General features: G+C 36.7%; 1 protein-coding gene and 1 pseudogene across 1 annotated transcript; both read left to right on the top strand.

The window, feature by feature from the left end:
- Positions 1-9,408: 9,408 nt before the first annotated feature.
- Positions 9,409-9,653, top strand: LOC124989616 (ubiquitin-fold modifier 1-like; annotated as a pseudogene).
- Positions 9,654-13,188: 3,535 nt separating this feature from the next.
- Tspyl1 (TSPY like 1) lies at positions 13,189-16,042 on the top strand. The gene has a single exon (XM_047559303.1). The coding sequence runs from the start codon at positions 13,271-13,273 to the stop codon at positions 14,504-14,506; it is 1,236 nt and encodes a 411-aa protein (XP_047415259.1). The 5' UTR covers positions 13,189-13,270; the 3' UTR covers positions 14,507-16,042.
- Positions 16,043-18,063: the final 2,021 nt, after the last annotated feature.

Here is an 18,063-nt window from a genome sequence, read left to right on the forward strand (position 1 = left end):
TCTCCATTTTCAACTCCATGGATCTTCCCTGTATCTTTACAAGATTAAATCCCTGCTACACCTCTGCCCTGTTTATTTTCCTTATTTTGCTCTAGCTTGCACATATGAGAGTAAACATTCAACACTTGATTTTCTGACACTGACTTATTTCACTTAGCTTGATGTTCTCCACTTCCATCTGGTTACCAGGAAATGCCATAATTTCATTCTTCTTTATGACTGAATAAAACTTCATATGTATGAATACCACATTTTCTTAATCTATTAATCTATAGACAGGCATCTAGATTGGTTCTATAATTTGGTTATTGTAAATTGTGCTGCTATAAACTTTGATGTGACTGTATCCCTGTAGTATGTTTTAGTTCTTTTGGTTAAATACCAAGGAGTGGGATAGCTGAGTCATATGGTGGTTCAATCCCTAGTTTTTTGAGGGATCTCCACATTGCTTTCCAGAGTGTTTGTCCTAATTTGCAAGCCCACCAACAATGCATGAGTATGCCTTTCTTCCTACATTTGCACCAGCATTTATTATTTGATCATTGCCATTCTTACTGGAGTGTGATGAAACATTAGTGTAGTTTTGATTTACATTTCCCTGATTGCTAAAGATTGTGAACATTTTTTCAATATGTTTATTGGCCATTTGTGTTTCTTCTTTTGAGAAATTTCTTCTTAGTTCTTTTGCCCATTTATTGATTGGGTTATTTGGTTGTTTGGTGTTAAGTTTCTTGAGTTCTTTATATATACTGGATATTAATCCCATCAGAGGAGCAGTTGGCAAAGATCTTCTCCCATTCTGTAGGCTCTCTCTTCATGTTCTTAATTGTTTCCTTTGCTGTGCAGAAGTTCTTCACTTAGATAGTGTCCCTCTTATTGATTCTTGGTTTTATTTCTTGAGTTTTATGGGTCTTGTGAAGGAAGTCGGTGCTGGCACCAATATGATGAAGTGTTGACCCTGCGTTTTCTTCTAGCAGTTGCAAAGTTTTTGTCTATTTACTAAGTCTTTGATTCATTCTGATTTGACTTTTGTGCAGGGAGAAAGAGAGGGATCTCATTTCATTCTTCTACACATGAATATCCAGTTTTCTCAGCATCATTTGTTAAAAAGGTTATCTTTTCTCCAACGTGTATTTTTGGCACCTTTGTCAAGTATCAGATAACTGTAAGTATGTGTGTTTGTCTCTGTGTCTTCTATTCTGTTCCATTGGCCTTCATGTCCACTTTGATGCCCATACCATATCTTGCATATATCCTTAAAAATAAATTTTAGACAAGAGAAATGGTACCAAATAGAGCAATAAGTTTGCAGCTAGCTTATTTTTAAAACAACTAAAACACTCCATGATAAGAAACCTACCCCAATAAATTAAGATTGATGAATTTCAGCAATTTTAAATCACTCTTTAATATTGTCCTCAAATTTAAAGGAAAAAAGTCCTTAATCCACCTTGAATTCTGCTTCAGTCTCAAATACCAGTCCCACAAGTTATCAAAGCAAATATGTTAATTCTATATTTTTATTTTGAGCTTTATATTTGTTAATGCAAGGTTAAAATATTTCAACATTGTATGAGATAGATCTCTTAAGTGTTTGATTTAAAATTTTTTTTCTTTCTTTATTCCTTTTTTTTTTTCATTCTTTGTACTGGGGCTAGAACTCAGGGGCACTCTACCACTGAGCTACACCCCTAGCTCTTTTTATTTTGAGACAGGGTCTCACTAAGATTCTGAGGATCTTGCTAAGTTGCTGACACTGGCCTCGAACTTGCAATCCTCCTGCCTCAGACTCCCCAGTCACTGGAATTACAGGTGTGCACCACCACACCTGTCTTGTAATGTTGTTTTTACAGCTTTCTAATTTAATATGGTTACTTTTCCAAGTCATTACGTTGGATTCATTTTATTCTTTCTAAAGTTTACATAATAGTCAGTGTATGAACACACCATAACTTATCTAATCTTTCTTCTACTCATTGATATTTAGTTTGTTTCCATATTTTTGTGTGTTTTCTCAACACTCCTAATAAAATAATTGGATCCTTACTCTGCTCCCCAACACTGCTTATCCCTGCAAACTTTCTTGCTGCAACCCTGTATCGCTCTGAACCTGTCACCTAGTCTTCTTTTTCTGTGCTAATTATGAAAAAAACTGGCCTCGCAGGCAATTTGCCGTTTATTTATCATTAATTCCTCAACCCTGCAACTGCTCTGTCCTGATACTCTTTTGAAAGTGTTCTTTTTGTAGGTACCTATGCCCCCACAGCTACCCAACTCAGGAACATTTCTTCCCTATCTTCTCACTCAACATGGCTGCATCCCTTGAACTCTCACTTCCTCAAGAGCATTCCTTTCTTACCTAGAAGAACAAAACTCTTTTCCTGCCTCCAATGGAAATTACTCAGTTTCCTCTGCTTGTTCCACTTCACCTGTTGCTTTTATGTCCGTGTTTCCACAGTACTATTTGGGGCTCTTATTTCTTTTCTTTCTACCTTTATGTCTCTACATGAGTGGTATTTTCATCCTGTATGATGTTTCAACTATCATCTAAACACTGGAAACTTCCATATCTTATCTGTTAACCTCACTCTTCTCCTAACTTGAAAATGCCCAAATCTACTTTCCGATAGCTCCCCCAGAATCATATGAAACTCTCCTAGTCTGTAACTTAATTCATGATCTCTCCCCTCCCATCATAGACAGTCCTCTTCTTATACCTTGTAACTCAATTACATTTCCACTCATCCCTGTTGTCCTAAACTAAAACGAATTATCTTCATCTCCTTATTTCCCACCTTCATATCTAGTTTTTTAATCTGTTTTTTCATGATTTCTCTGACACATTTTGTTGTTACCAACCACACTCCTAGAGATACACTCACAAATTTGCCTGAATTTTGACATTTCATAACTGATATCCTATAATTATATAACTTTCAAACCAATTTCCATATGGTAATAAATTTACTTTTCTGATACAATCCACATCAATTCCCAGCTTAAAAGCCTCTGAAATTTTCTAATATCCATAGGATTGATAAATGCATACATAATGATTATATTTAGTACATTAGAGTTCATTATATACAGAAATAATACATAATAAAATGTCTGTAACTATCATACTCCATTTTACTTGAACTTAACCCCAACTAATGATCCTGTCTTTTAGTCATTTCTCCAAGCTGATTGAGCTCCTACTTGTGTCTGGATTTTACTCAAGGTATTTTATCAGTCTTGAATTCTCTTTCACTCCCTCTTCCTGTTATAATCTGACTGTTCTTATTAGGTCTTCTTACCCAGGTCTCTTATCAATTATGGGCATACAAACTTCCTCCTCTGTGCATCCAAAGTCCTTTGTTCTCATCTCTATTGCTACATTTATCATCTGGTATTATAATTCTTTGTTTCTGTATCTATCTTTCCCACAATGCCATAATTCCCAAGTGAAGAGAGTTCACATCTTTCAGATATTTGTACAACATCCATCACATAACTATTATTTTTTCCATATACTAAGCAGTTATGTTTTGAGTTTACAGAGTTTGGAAAGAACAAACACAGTGGTCAGGTCCCAGTTCTGTGCCTCTAATCTTCTGTGTTACCAATTACACTGTAGAACACAGTGGTGGTTAGATAATTTGGCAAATTTAGAATTGATGCTCTATTTTTGTTATATTGATAATGTGACTCTAGAAACAGTATTTAATTAGCAACTTCATTGAGGTTGTGCTAGAAAAAGTTTCTCCTTTTTAGAGAGGAGAAAGCTGTTCTCTCTCAGCTTTTGGGATTAGGAAAATGTTTCCAATAATGAGAGATGGAATGTGGGTACGTGACATCTTAAGTGGGAAGGATGCAGATCTCACTTGTCTTCTCAGGAGGAGTTAGAATTGTTGCCAAATTGGACTTTGTGTATTCCTTGATAAAAAACAAACAAAAAAACCTTAATTTTCAGGAATTCCTACTGAGTATGGCACAGTGAAAACCAATGAAATACTAATCTGTATAACTTTACCCTTTAGTCAATTCACCAGCAAATGAAATCTCTGAAACCCAAGTATGAGAATCTGGAAATACTTTAATTAGAAATATCAGCAAGAGATTCCTCTCTTCCTCACTTCCTCTTTCCCTTCCTTCTGTGCTAGAGAGTGAACCCAGGGCCTCACACATACTTGGAAACACATCCCCAGGCCCCTAGATATTGTTTCTTAAACATGTCCCACATTCAATAAATGCTTCCACTGAGGGTACTTGCCTCCTAAAAGCTGTATGTTCTGCTTAGATCAATATACTGTAATCATAATTAAAGTTTTCATGTCTGTTCAAGCTAACCTTCAGGGTGGAATCATTCATTCGATGCAGCCAACACTGCATAGGAGTCTGTGGGTGCTAAGCACTAAACATACAGACCCTGGAGAAAGATATAATTAGGAAAGAGGTAGCAATCACCCTTGGGTTCCTCTGTTATTGCCAAAGATTTTATGAAATCACAAAAGCAACAAGGTATAGTAGGAAGAAATCCAAAGTTGACAAACTGTTGTTATATCCACACTTTATTTCTAAGTAGTTTTGTAAATGTAGACAAGTCAATTGATCTGAGATATCTTAATCTTTACAATAAAGTGAATATTACCTATGTCATGGAGGGATGAGATAACCAAATAAAATAATATATGGAAAGCATTTAACATAGTACCCATTATGTATTAACATTTAATAAACACAAACATTTCCATTAATGTTCCAATGAATGAATGATAGTCTCTTTCCAAATCAACTTTGCACATTTTAAAAACAGATGTGGATGAAATGGCTTGCTCACAAACCAAAGGAAGTTGTAATATACTCTGAAATCCAAAGAATTCATAAGGCAGAGCTCTCAGCTAACAGATGAAGTGTTAATGACAACCAAAGTTTCAAGTTAGATATCAGCATATGAACTTTCCATATTAAATTAATTTTTATTTGGAAAGTTGTAAATGACCTTGATGAACTTTGCTTTAAAACAATTTAATATGAATGTCTGGTTGTTCTAAAAAGGTTCTTTGACCCTGGGACTGTTCTCACATTTTTACAAAGTTGCTGGTGTTTTCATAAGATTATACATGAGCTCTGGAGTTTTAATGAATGGTGACAAACACAAATTCATGGGAACAATGTTCGAAGAGTTTTAACTACTAATCTAAATCTTATACTATCTAGAAAATACACAGAGATATTTTTCCATATATAATATTTCTTAACCTTGAAATTTTTGAGATGTTTTCACACATAAAAGTCACATTTATTAAATGACTTGACTGTCAGTTCTTGGTATTATAGTAAACAAATGACTATGAGTCATAATGACTTTTAAATATTTATATAATTATTTTCATGATTTGTTTATGTACATTATCTTCCTTTGAATTACTTTACTTTCTTTTTTTTCTTATCTTTGTTTTTTTTTTGTACTGGGGATTGAACTCAGGAGCACTTGACCACTGAGTCACATCCCCAACCCTATTTTGTATTCTATTCAGAGACAGGGTTTCACTGAGTTCCTTAGTACCTTGATTTTGCTGAGGCTAACTATGAACTTGTGATCCTCCTGCCTCAGCCTCCTGAGCCACTGGAATTACAGGCCTGCACCACTGTTCCCAGCTCTCCTATCTTACCTTACTGAAAATATGCTAGGGATTTGTCCCTCCAACTATACTTTTTATTGATTGTTTAAATAACTAATATAATTACACAAAAATTTCAACTAACATTTCCTGAGTTTGATGAATTTAACTTTTTTTCCCCCCTCTCTCTCTCTGACAAGTAATGACTGAGACATCTTTGTAATTTTTTTTAAATTTATAAGTTTTATAGTGAAGGAACATAATATTTGGATCTCTCTTTGTTATTATATGAGTCAGTGAATAAGTACTTCTAGTTAGAATATCTCTTCTAACTTATAAAGACACATAATTTTTGCTCAAAAAATGTTAACTAAAATCATGAATTAAAAAAAGATTTTTTGGCTCTACAAAGCACTTTATAAAGTGTGTACCTGCCATTTCTGTGACAAAGCATTTTAGTTCCACCAACCCCATTGTCCCATCACCTGAAGATACTTTATGTCCAGAACAATCCAACAGAACTCTATTATGATGAGATGTTGAGTGATCCATACAGCTGACACTAGTCAGATGCTGCCACTGAGTATTTTAAATTAAGCTAGATGAGCTGACTTTTTCATTTTGTTTAATTCTGGTTAGTCTAAACATAAATACATGTGTGGTTAGCATCTATCCTGTTAGTGCAGGTGCAGAACACACGTTGCACTAGCTGGAGCAGTAGACACGTATGATGACTGTGTCATCAGGCTCCACCTCTTTCACAAGCTATTCACTTCTTATACAAAGTAGGATTCAAGTGAAGCCTCATTTCCTCCAGAAGTTTTCACTGACTATTCTTTTCTACCTAGATGCTTTTCTTCTCTGAACTTCTATTTACACTTATTGTAGGAAACCAGAAATTTGGTTCTTATTATGCCTTACACAACAATTTAATTTTGATGTATGTATATTTAAGCACAAAAATATAATTCTACAATCTTCCATTCATTGAAACTTATAATGCTAAATACACATATTTTGTCTTCATGGTGGGACTGTAAAATATTTATAATAATTTTCATTTTACCTCTAAGGAAACTGCTCTGACTGACGAAGTGACTTGTTTAGAATAAACAACTAGTAAGTAGTAGAGCTAGAACCTGAACCAGGTGCATGATTGGGTAGGCAACTTGTCTTAGAAGGTGACACATGAGATCATTTATCTTGGTTTAATAACTGGAAGCTATTAAAAACCCAAGCCTGTCTGAGAAAACTACTTTGTAACAATTGTTGCTTAGTGGGAGTAAGTGATGATTCAATTTAAATTATAAGAATATTTAATTTATAGCAAAAGACCTTTCCATGGTTCTTCCATCATAGGCTAGACACACTTTCTTAAAGACTTGTTGCTCCCTCTAGTGAGAGTCAATGGGAATACCATACCTAGCAAGCATTTAAAAGTGAAAATATATATTCCTATGGAAGAATTACAGGATAGTGGCAATCAAGGGGAGCATTTTTTTCTTTTCCAGAACTTAACCAATATTAGGATATCATTTCAGAAAACCTCATAACTAAGGCAACTGAACCATAGCAAGATATACCTGTATCAATCTCCATCCATAGCTGTTGTATCAACAGGTGCAACTTTCTCACTACTTTGCCACTTCTTATAGTGTAGGCATGTTAATGCCTTTACATACAACAGACAGTACTATAAGTTACTTTTATTTTTCTTTCATGAAGTTATATTGAGTTTTTCTATTTATGTGTGTAGGTGGTGTTATAGTACCTATAAATTCCATTTCAAGCAACTGAAGACTGTTTTAGAGATATCTGCTATAAAAAGGTGGTATTTGGGGCTGGGGAGATAGCTCAGCTGGTAGAGTGCTTGCCTCACAAGCACAAGGCCTTGAGTTTGATCCCCAGTACCGCAAAAAAAAAAAAAAAAAAAAGGTGATATTTGATTTGATAGGATTGAGAAAATACTGAATTTTGGGATCTTAGATAACTACTTTTCTTCTAAACGGAAAACAAATACTTGGACACTTTCTTTAAAAATATTAATATGCTTGTGAATAGGGGAAAGGAGGAGAGGGCTAAAACGTGCATCAATTTAACATTAAATATGGACAGTTTATACTCTTATTTTTAAAAAGTGACTTCACATTTTGTTCAGAGACCATGAATTCTTAAGTCAAACTTCCTTATTTCAAACCATCTGTCTATCATTTTCTGTGTCATTTGGGTAAGTGACTCAGTCTCTCCTGGACTCCAATAGTGAATAAAATGAAGATCATAATACCATTAATTCAAAGGATTCTTATCAGAATGAAATGAAATAGAATGGTGTTCATAACAGTGGTGAATATACCAGAAAACAGTAAATAAGTAAAAATTACCATTAATTATAACCATAAGACATATTTTTCTGCAGAACAAAAATGTCCAAATCTTTGCTAAACTCTTTGTGTCCTGAAAAATCATTACTGAAGAACATATGATCGCTTGATATGGTAGACAATGAAGATGCTTTTTCTACATAGTGAGGCTTATTTCCAATTGCCAAATATTCTGTCATGTACCCATATATGCTATATTCCAAAGGGCAAAAAAAGCAATACATGAGGCATAGAAAAATATGACTCTTCTTTCAAATAAAATATAATACCAGAATAACACACTACTAGTTTTTCTAAGATAGCTAAAAGTCTGAGTAATTACAAGAGCCACAGCAATTCTGTTCCTTTCCTACTTGATGATGTTGAAATGCTGGGAGATGAAACTGATATGTATGAAGCAACCAGAGTCACTAAGAGGAAGACCACAAGTAAGCCTTAAATTGCATGGGACTACTCATAAGAGAATTGAAGGAATTCTGGGAAGGAAGATTAATAGTTATAGGGTGGTTAAGGAAAGCTGCACCCTGGAGGAGAAAGGATTTATGAGTTACTGTACATAGAAACTTTGCTAAGTTAGCTAACTTCTCAGTGTTATTATTTCTTCTTTTATAAAAGTCGGCAATTCAATGCTTGTTAAATGCTTAGCACAATCTATGGTTTGTCACAGGTTTGTAGTGGCTCTTGGAGAATGGGCAGTAGCTGCCTAAAGAGAGACAGAGTTTATCTGTCAGGACGGCAGGATAGCCTGTGTCATGTAAAAGAGACACATGAGACTTCTAGGGTCAAAAAGATAAAGAAAAAACTAGTACATTACAATTTAATTACAATAAGAACAATTTTCTGTGGCAGACAGAAATAATATATGTATTTTTTCCTGAAATGCCAAATAAATCTGTGAGCAGGTAAACTTTGTAGAGAATAGAATTATAGAGATCTCCTCCTTCCAAGTAACAATTCTTTTACTTTTTAAAAGATCTGACATGGAGCATACATGCCTGCATTTCCCTTTCAAGTCCTTGCCCTTCATTGGCCCTTCTCCTGAGCACTTATTTATTCAAAAATGTTCACAACCTGAGTTCTCCATCGCCTATAATAAAAAGTTAAAATCACAATTACAATCTAATGTGATTCTCAGATAATTAAAATTAAAATAATTTAAATTTTTCTATACATTCATTTTTGTATATATTCAATCAAATATACTTTATCACAACATTTCAAATGTTGAAGAGGAGGAAGAACTCCTCCAAAATGTCTCATAGTTACCAGAAAAATTACATTCAGCAGAGCTCAGAGTGCATTTACACACATTGCCTGTAATGAGAGTCTTTTCTAACATAATCAGTAAGAGCACTAATTAGAGAGGGAGTTGTGCAGCTCCACCAAGTTGGTATGGGGTGTCTGTCTACATCCGAGTCACCATGATGAAGATTTCCTTTAAGATCACACTGGCACTGAACCCACAGTTGCTATACAAAGTACTTTAGTGTTCCTGAGAGTATACTTTCACAGGAGTCTTAAAATTTGCAGCAGAAGAATTTACAGCAAGTGCAATTATTACCAATGATGGAGCAGAAACAAATCCTGCACAGACTGCTGGAAATGTTTTCCTAAAGCATATTCAGAACTTTGAATTATTCTTAGAGACTGTGTTGGAAGTTCTTAATATCTGCAACTTGGAATATACAATTACTCTTCAGAATAAATATTGGTATTTTTGTGGTAAAACTAAAAGGAGGCATTTTACATATTATGAAAACACCAAGAGCCAAAAAAAGGGTAGACTCTTCTTGTCCCTTCTTTATTCAGCTCTTCATATGAATAAGGAATACCTGTTAGTAGAGAGTACTGCCACCACAGAAGGTCATAGAGCTGTTGATTGCCACCTCACAACACAAATAGGGAGTTCATTTGTGGAAAATGGATTATCCAACTGTGTTTTTCTTTTTTAACCCAGAGGATGATTCTGATAATTCTTTCTGAGAACTTTTGGAAAATTAAAATATACTGAATCTTACATGTCTTCGAGTTAAAAATTTAAGAGAATTATGAATTATAGACGGCAATTTGCTAGATAGCATCTGACTTATGGACTTATTAATAGTTTGATCCTTAAATGTATAGTTTATAATGACAGTAATAGACATATCTGATAGTTATCTATTTTGATATTTTATCATTGAGGTTTTTAAGTTTCAAAATTCATGTTATATAAATTTTAAGTTAGTATCAAAGAACCAAAAATTGGATTTTTAAATGTAGCCTTTATGTGTATAAATTCACATTTCACAAAAATAGTTTAAACAGTGATCTTGCAGAATTCAGTATATATAATGATGGGAATTGACAATGTAGTAGAAAGAGCTTTGCTAAGTTATGCATTATTTTATTCATCTCTTTTAGTACATCTTTTGGGACAAATACTCTAGAAATTATTGTCTTTGGGAGGATAGTATTTCTGAATAGCTTTCAGGAAGAGAGTATTTTTACAGAGAAAAATCTGAAGATTAAAACACAGCTTAAAGAAATACTGATTAAAAATTCTGATGAGTTACAATTATTGAAGACCTGATTTTTAAGGAAGTGTTAACATTCATCACCCAAGTGGATAAGAAGCCAAGTAAGGGAAGATGAGAAAGACTGAATGACTAGGCTCCTGCAAGGAGGAAAGCAACAAAAGAAATGGTGAAAAGTAACACAAAACCATCACAAAGTGTCACAGAAAGAGCAGCCGGTTGGATAGAGCTACAGAGGACATGTTGGAGCAAACTGAAAGGGAAAACAAAATACTTGACATAGTCTTAAGTCGCAGGAGGCAATGAAAGAAAGCAAAGTATAGGCCTTGTCCACATTTCAAAATACCCCTTATGACAGTACAAAGAATGATGTGCATAATGAAAGATTTTATTTGACCTTCCAGAGGAAGTAAGTATCTGTGTACATCTTGAAAGATGAAAGAAGGCTCATTGTGATTCAGAATCATTGCTTGACCTGCTGTATTTTAAATGATGAACTCTCTGGAGGCAGGGCTTATTGTCTTGTCATGTTCCTTCTAGAATTGGAAATGTAGTTGGCTTTCAACAAATACTCAGGCTGGGGAGATAGCTCAGCTGGTAGAGTGCTTACCTTGCAAGCACAAGGCCCTGAGTTCGATCCCCAGTACCCAAAAAAAAACCAAAAAAACAAATACTCATTGAATTATTCATGAAAAAGAGCACTAACTACACATATAGACATCATAATAGTAACTTTGACAAACAAAGTCATATTTTTTAGGATTGATCGAAGTTTGGCACTCTTCTTTAAAAAAAGGACTATTTCGAGTAATAAAAATGTCCACTTTAAGCTTTCTTGAAATATTCCAGTTTCAAGAAAGAAAGAAGATGGTTTCATGGCAATTGGAAAAAAGAATGATTTGTGAAAAGTTTTGTTATTTGATCTCATTGATACGAAAAATAATTACAGCCATGCATCATAGAATCTGTAACTTTTGAAGATACTGTTTTGGTTAGGTCTTTTAGTTGCAGTGGCAAAAAAGCTAAGACAATTCCCCAAAGAGGTTGCAAGTCTTTGGGAAAATGGGGAATATTTATATGAGGATCAGCGACTACATGCAAAAATCAGTGTTTCCCAGGAGCTTGAGTCAGGCAGTCTGGTGTTTTGAAGCTGACCGCAGATAAGCAACACCTAGTGCCTGGCCTGTTCTTACCTTGAAGGCAAGATGCTCTGGAGTTCAGAGTGAAGGTGGCAAGATGGAAATGAGGAAGGGAACAGAAATAAAGCAAGATGATGTTACTGATGGCAATAGCCTGTGACAAATGGTGATTCCATTCCAAGTTTCCTGAGGAATCTCCACACTGCTTTCCAGAGTGGTTGCACCAATTTGCATTCCCAACAGCAATGTACGAGTGAACCTTTTTCCCCATTGTTGCCAACATTTAATGCTGCTTGTATTTTTGATAAGTGCCATTCTGATTGGAGTGAGATGGAATCCCAGTGTAGTTTTAATTTGCATTTCTGTAATTGCTAGAGATGTTGAACATTTTTTCATATATTTTTTGACCACTGTATTTCTTCTTCTTTGAAGTTCTTGTTCAGTTCCTTTGCCCTTTTATTGATTGGGGTTTTTATTTATTTATTTATTTTGGTGTTTTTTTGAATTCTTTGTATATGCTGGAGATTAATACTCTATCTCAGGTGCAGGTGGTAAAGATTTTCTCCCATTCCCTAGGCTCTTTGTTCACATTCTTGATTGTTCCCTTTGCTGTGAAGAAGTTTTTTAGTTTAATAGCATCCCATTTATCAATTCTTGATTTAACTTCTTGACTTTGGGCTCCTGAGGAAGTCCTTTCCTAAGTAGATATGATGGAGGGTTCAGCCTACTTTTTCTTCTAGTAGGCACAGGGTCTCTGGTCTAACGCCTAGGTCCTTGATTCACTTGAAGTTGAGTTTTGCAGCACCAACCCTCTCTCTCTCTCTCTCTCTCTCTCTCTCTTTTATATTTCTTAAGTTGTCAATGGACCTTTATTTTATTTATTTACATGCAGTGCTGAGAATCGAAACCAGTGCCTCATACATGCTAGGTAAAGGCTCTACCACCGCGTTATGATCCAGCCCACAGCACCAACTCTTATTTGATGCGGATTATAGACTGAGTACCAGCGACAAATATATACATCACTTTAGAGGTAAAAACCTGAGAAACTTTCTTCCAGTAATGTTAGAGGCTAGAATTCATATTTTTATGTCATTTGTATTTAAGGAAAAGAAACTACTTCACCATTCGTCTTGGTTAAAAATAAAGAGAAGGCTGACCCTATTACTTCTACTCATATGGTCTAATAGTGTATAGATTTACCTTCCTGTCTCAAAAAACTAAACATCAGGAAAATATTTGTTGTTTTCAGACATTGGACACTAGGCAGGGTAAGGGCTGTGATCCCCTACAATCGCTAACTTTCTGGGGGCAATTTCCAGAAGCACTGCAAGGCGGGTGGTCACTGCCTTCAGTCCCTGACATACCTTTATTTAGATAAATAAAAGTGCAGTGCCAAAAGGTTACATTGACAAAACACTCGAGCAGAAAAACACGGAGCGAGAGCAGGAAGCGGCAGAGCCAATCCGGGACCGCCGAGTTCTCGCGAGGTGGCGAGATCTGCAGCACTGACGTCACCGCCCCGGAGACGCGGGCCAGACCGAGGGTGGGTGGGGCTAGCGGCGCTGCTTGGAGCGCGGCTTCTGTGAGGAAAACAGACTGTACCGTGCGGTTGGTCTGTTACCAAGATGAGCGGCCTGCGTGGGGTCGAGAAGAGCCCTCTGCCCCAAACCCGCAGCCTCACTATCCCTGACCCTCCCAAGGAAGACCCGGACCAGTGCCTGACGCTCGGCGGAGAATCGGAGGCGGCGCCGGCGATGGCGAAGACGCGTGAGGCCAGCGTGGAAACGGTCGCGAGCCCACCGCCCCAGCTTTCAGAGGAGGGAGGTGCACCCGGTTCCCAGATCCGAGTCGATGGGTGTCGCGGTCACCTGGCGACCAGAGCCCTGCAGGAGGAGGCTCCGCCTCGCACGGAGGGCCTGGAAACGGCCTCTGAGTTGGTGGCCACCGTCAGCAGCCTGAAAAGCGGCTTTCAGGGTGAGGAGAAGGCCCTGGAAACCTGTGGCGCAGAGAGGTCGGGGTCTGAGGTGGTGGTGGAGGCGAGGGTTCAAGAAGTGAAGGCCGAGAAGTGCGCCATGCCCCCAGTGGCAGTGGGAGCGGAGGAGAGGGCTGAAGTGAAGGAAGGCGTGGTGGAGGAGGTGATGGAGGTGGAAGTGCCAGCAGGTGAAGAAGTGGAGGCGGTGGAAGAAGCGAAGGAGGAGGCAGGACCCTGGCCCCTGCATATGGATCTCCGGATGAACCCCCTTGAGGCCATCCAGCTGGAACTGGACACTGTGAATGCTCAGGCTGACAGGGCCTTCCAACAACTCGAGCAGAAATTTGGGCGAATGCGTCGACACTACCTAGAGCGGAGGAACTACATCATTCAGAACATCCCAGGCTTCTGGATGACTGCCTTTCGCAACCATCCCCAGTTGTCTGCCATGATTAGAGGCCAAGATGCAGAGATGTTAAGGTACATAACCAATTTGGAGGTGAAGGAACTCAGACACCCTAAAACTGGCTGCAAGTTCAAGTTCTTCTTTCGAAGAAACCCCTACTTTAGAAACAAGCTGATTGTCAAGGAATATGAGGTCAGATCCTCTGGCCGAGTGGTGTCTCTTTCCACTCCAATCATATGGCGCAGGGGACGTGAACCCCAGTCCTTCATTCGCAGAAACCAAGACCTCATTTGCAGCTTTTTTACTTGGTTTTCAGACCACAGCCTTCCAGAATCTGACAGAATTGCTGAGATCATCAAAGAAGACCTGTGGCCAAATCCTCTGCAATACTACCTCTTGCGTGAAGGAGTCCGTAGAGCCAGACGTCGCCCAATAAGGGAGCCAGTGGAGATCCCCAGGCCCTTTGGGTTCCAGTCTGGTTAACCTCTGCCCTTGGGAATACTGCTGCACAGGTCCCTTGCTGCCACCTCCTGTGCTTGGGCAAGAGCAGTGGGTATGCCTTTTTTTTTTTTTTTTTGCTGAACTTTCTGTACCCTTTCTCCTTTCTGGATATTTAGTTCTCTCAACATCAAGATTGAGACTGTCACGAACATTTTCTCCAGTTCCACGTGGCCTCCATGCTATTCTGTATTATCGCATTGCATGGCCACTAGCACTTCTAAGCCAAACAAATGATGCTGTAGGACTGCACTACATTCACATTGCTTAAACTTTTCCCCAGAGCTTCTGGTCTGGTTACTACCACTTGGATTTCTAGTGTTGTCTGGGAACCATTCTACTCACCCTGCTCTGCATCCAGCAGTAACAGGCACGTGATCTGTGGACAATTACTGGGCATTAATGATGTGAAGGGAGAGCTACAGTGGGCCACTTGTTCTGTGTGATTTATACTTCATTGCTTTTCCTGCATCCCTAGTTACGTTTTAGTGTTTCCTGCTATTGGCTATGCTTACCCCCTTTGGCTTTTGCCAAGGTCTCTCTCTCCCACTTTCTCCCTTTTCTCTTATTTATTAAAGAAAATATAATTCAGAAACATCTGCAAAAGTAAACTTTAGTTTATTTTGCATATTATAATTTCCAGAGATAGAGAGGTTGCCTTTTAAAGTAGAGTATTAGAGCTCTGATTGCCCTTCTGCTCTCTTCCCAATAACCTGCCCCTTTGGCAAGTCCTAGAAGGCTTAAAGGAGAAAGCACTAGATGGAAGAAAGATGTTAGTTTATAAAGAAAGAACTGAAGAAATTGATGTGTGCTCAAAGCAGTGAAAACTAAACAAAACGCTAGAGGCAGAAATGAGCCAGTTAAAAATTTGGGTGAGACTGAACTGATTGAGAGCCTGAGTCTTACTCTGTAAATGGTGATGGGAGGAGAAATATTTTCTCAGGATTGTAATAAAAAAATCACAGGAGTTTGGAGTGTTACATATGTTGTCTAGACAAGAATTCTTTAAAGAACGGTGCAAATTTGGATGCTTTCTGTTTTTATGTGATCTGATATATTTGGAAGATCAATATTGTGTCCTTATTTTACTACTGTTGAGTAAAATCTTGTTATTTTCAGTTTTTGTTTATTAGGAAAGTTGAGCTGTACCAGTTTTCTTTTGCTTCATTTGATAACAATTGGAAGAATGACAGTCTTTTGTAAAATATTGACTTAAATGAATTTTCACAAGTTTTCAACTTTTTTTTTTTTCTTCCATTACTGTACTCTTAGAAACTTATTTGGATAACTTGGTTTTGTCAGTCTTGTCAAATTATTGCCTTCCTGGAAAAATAATAGACAAAAAGTGTGGCTTGATAAATTGTTTTGATAATGTACTCTGCTAACAACTTTGTAATTGATGTGTCTCTTCCCAAATTGCACAAAGAACTTGTGAGATTACTCTGTCAAATTAGAAGCGTTCCATTGGCATATTTGTTTTCCTTTATATGCATGATGATAAAATAAAAGCATGCCACTCTGGTAAATTTCTTATTTTTTACCCTGCCCATGAACATGCTTGAATGAAATTGTTCAAGTTAATGACAAATTGTGGAATCATTAAAATTCTTAAATGGACATGACAGGCATTATCACAAAGGTAAGAAAATAGCATTTCTGGGTAGGGGGTAGTTGCTGCTGCCATTTTTTTCCCCCCTTAAAGTGTTTACAATTGCAAATGCTTATTCAAGATGTCAGTTTTTTCAGTAAAGCTTGTATATCACCACTTCCCCTTCACTTCCTCAGAGTCTCCATTTCTGTCCTCATACATGATATTCTCAGGTCATTTAGACTGTTCTTTGTATTCACTTGTGAATTTAATAAGCAAATGTTACCTATCATATGTAATGTCCTATCCCATTCCCATACTCCTCATCTGTAAAAACATGTTCTTCAAACTTTCTTACCATCTTCTGTCAAATTCTTAAAGGACTGTCCTGGTAATTCCCTCTGCATTATAGCCTTTTCTGTTATCCGTTGGGAGATAAATATTTCATTTTTAAAAAATGAAATATTTGTAGGAACCTCTGAAAATAACACATAATTATTCATTATAGTGAATTCCACACATTTTTATTAAAACATTCTGTTAGTGCCTGGAAGAGAAAAAGAATAAGATAATAAATTCCATTCCCTTCATTGCTGTAGAATAGGAGAAGCACTGATATGCAAATAAATGATAGAATGACATAGTAAAATATAGAAATATTTTCATTCTTACTATCTCTTATTAGTTTAGAAGCCTTGTGAAAATGGTATTTTACATCCCTCACTACATGTAGCATTAATGTTTTGCACATAGTTGTCAACAGATAAATATTGAATGACAGAATGAACAACTTAGATGGGGGAAAAAGAACAAAATGACCTGGTGCCCAGAAAGACCCAATGAAATAATGGAAAAAAGTTTTTGTGCCTTGCTTTGGCAACCATGGTAAGAACAATGTCAAAAAAGATTTGCAAAGTGACTTGTAAATAACAATTTATTAGTAATTAGGAAAGATCCAGACACTTTAACCTTTAATCTTTCACCCACCATTTTATCATAATTTAATAATAATTTGATAATATCACTTAATTTTGGATCACCTTTAATGTAATTCGTACATTTTAAGGTAACTTGCATTGGAGATAGAAGTTTAGAACTTAGACATATGCTGCCCAATACCTTTAACACCAGTGACTTTTGAGCACTTGGAATGTGGCTGGTTTAAAATGAGATCTGCTATAAATATACACATTGGATTTTGAAGACAATATGGGAATTTTTTTTATATTAATAGCATTGAAATAATATTTTTGACATTGAATTAAATGGGTTAATAAAATTAATTTTCCCTGTTTTTCCATTACATAGGACAACATGACTATATTTCTTAGTGAATATTTTAAAGCATGCAAAATATCTGTAAAAACTAAATGTGTACACCAACAAGTGAAACTTTATGGTATACAATGGCATATCACTCGGCAATAAAAATGAACAGGGATAAATCTCCAAAGTATGTTGAGTGAAAGATACCAAACGAGTAGTATAGACTATATCAACTTTTAAAAATGTATTTTTCAATTCTAGGCCAAAATTGGTCTTTCTAAAGATTCTTTTATCTTATAAACTAAGAGGTGTGGTAAGCTTATGGTCATTGAATTAAGTTCGCTGAGAGCATACTGTCTTGTAAATGATATTGACATACTCAAAGATAATCTCTAGCATACTCCTGAGAATCTTTGAGCTTCCGTTTCTATTTTTGAACATAAAATACCCACAGGATACCTCTGACTTCTTTAGTTCCGATCTGTCGTCTCCATTACCTAAAGCAGGGAATCACAAAGGTGGTCTCAAGACTAGCAGCATTAACACCATCTGGATTTATTGGAAATGCAAACACAAATTTTTAGACTCCAATTTCTGCCTAAAGAAACTCTGGGGTTGGGGCCTCTCAACCAAATTTAATGATGCTGTAGGTGATTCTGATATGCTAACATTTGGGAACTATTGCCCT

This window comes from Sciurus carolinensis, chromosome 7 (assembly GCF_902686445.1).
Source record: "Sciurus carolinensis chromosome 7, mSciCar1.2, whole genome shotgun sequence".
Lineage (NCBI taxonomy): Eukaryota > Metazoa > Chordata > Mammalia > Rodentia > Sciuridae > Sciurus > Sciurus carolinensis.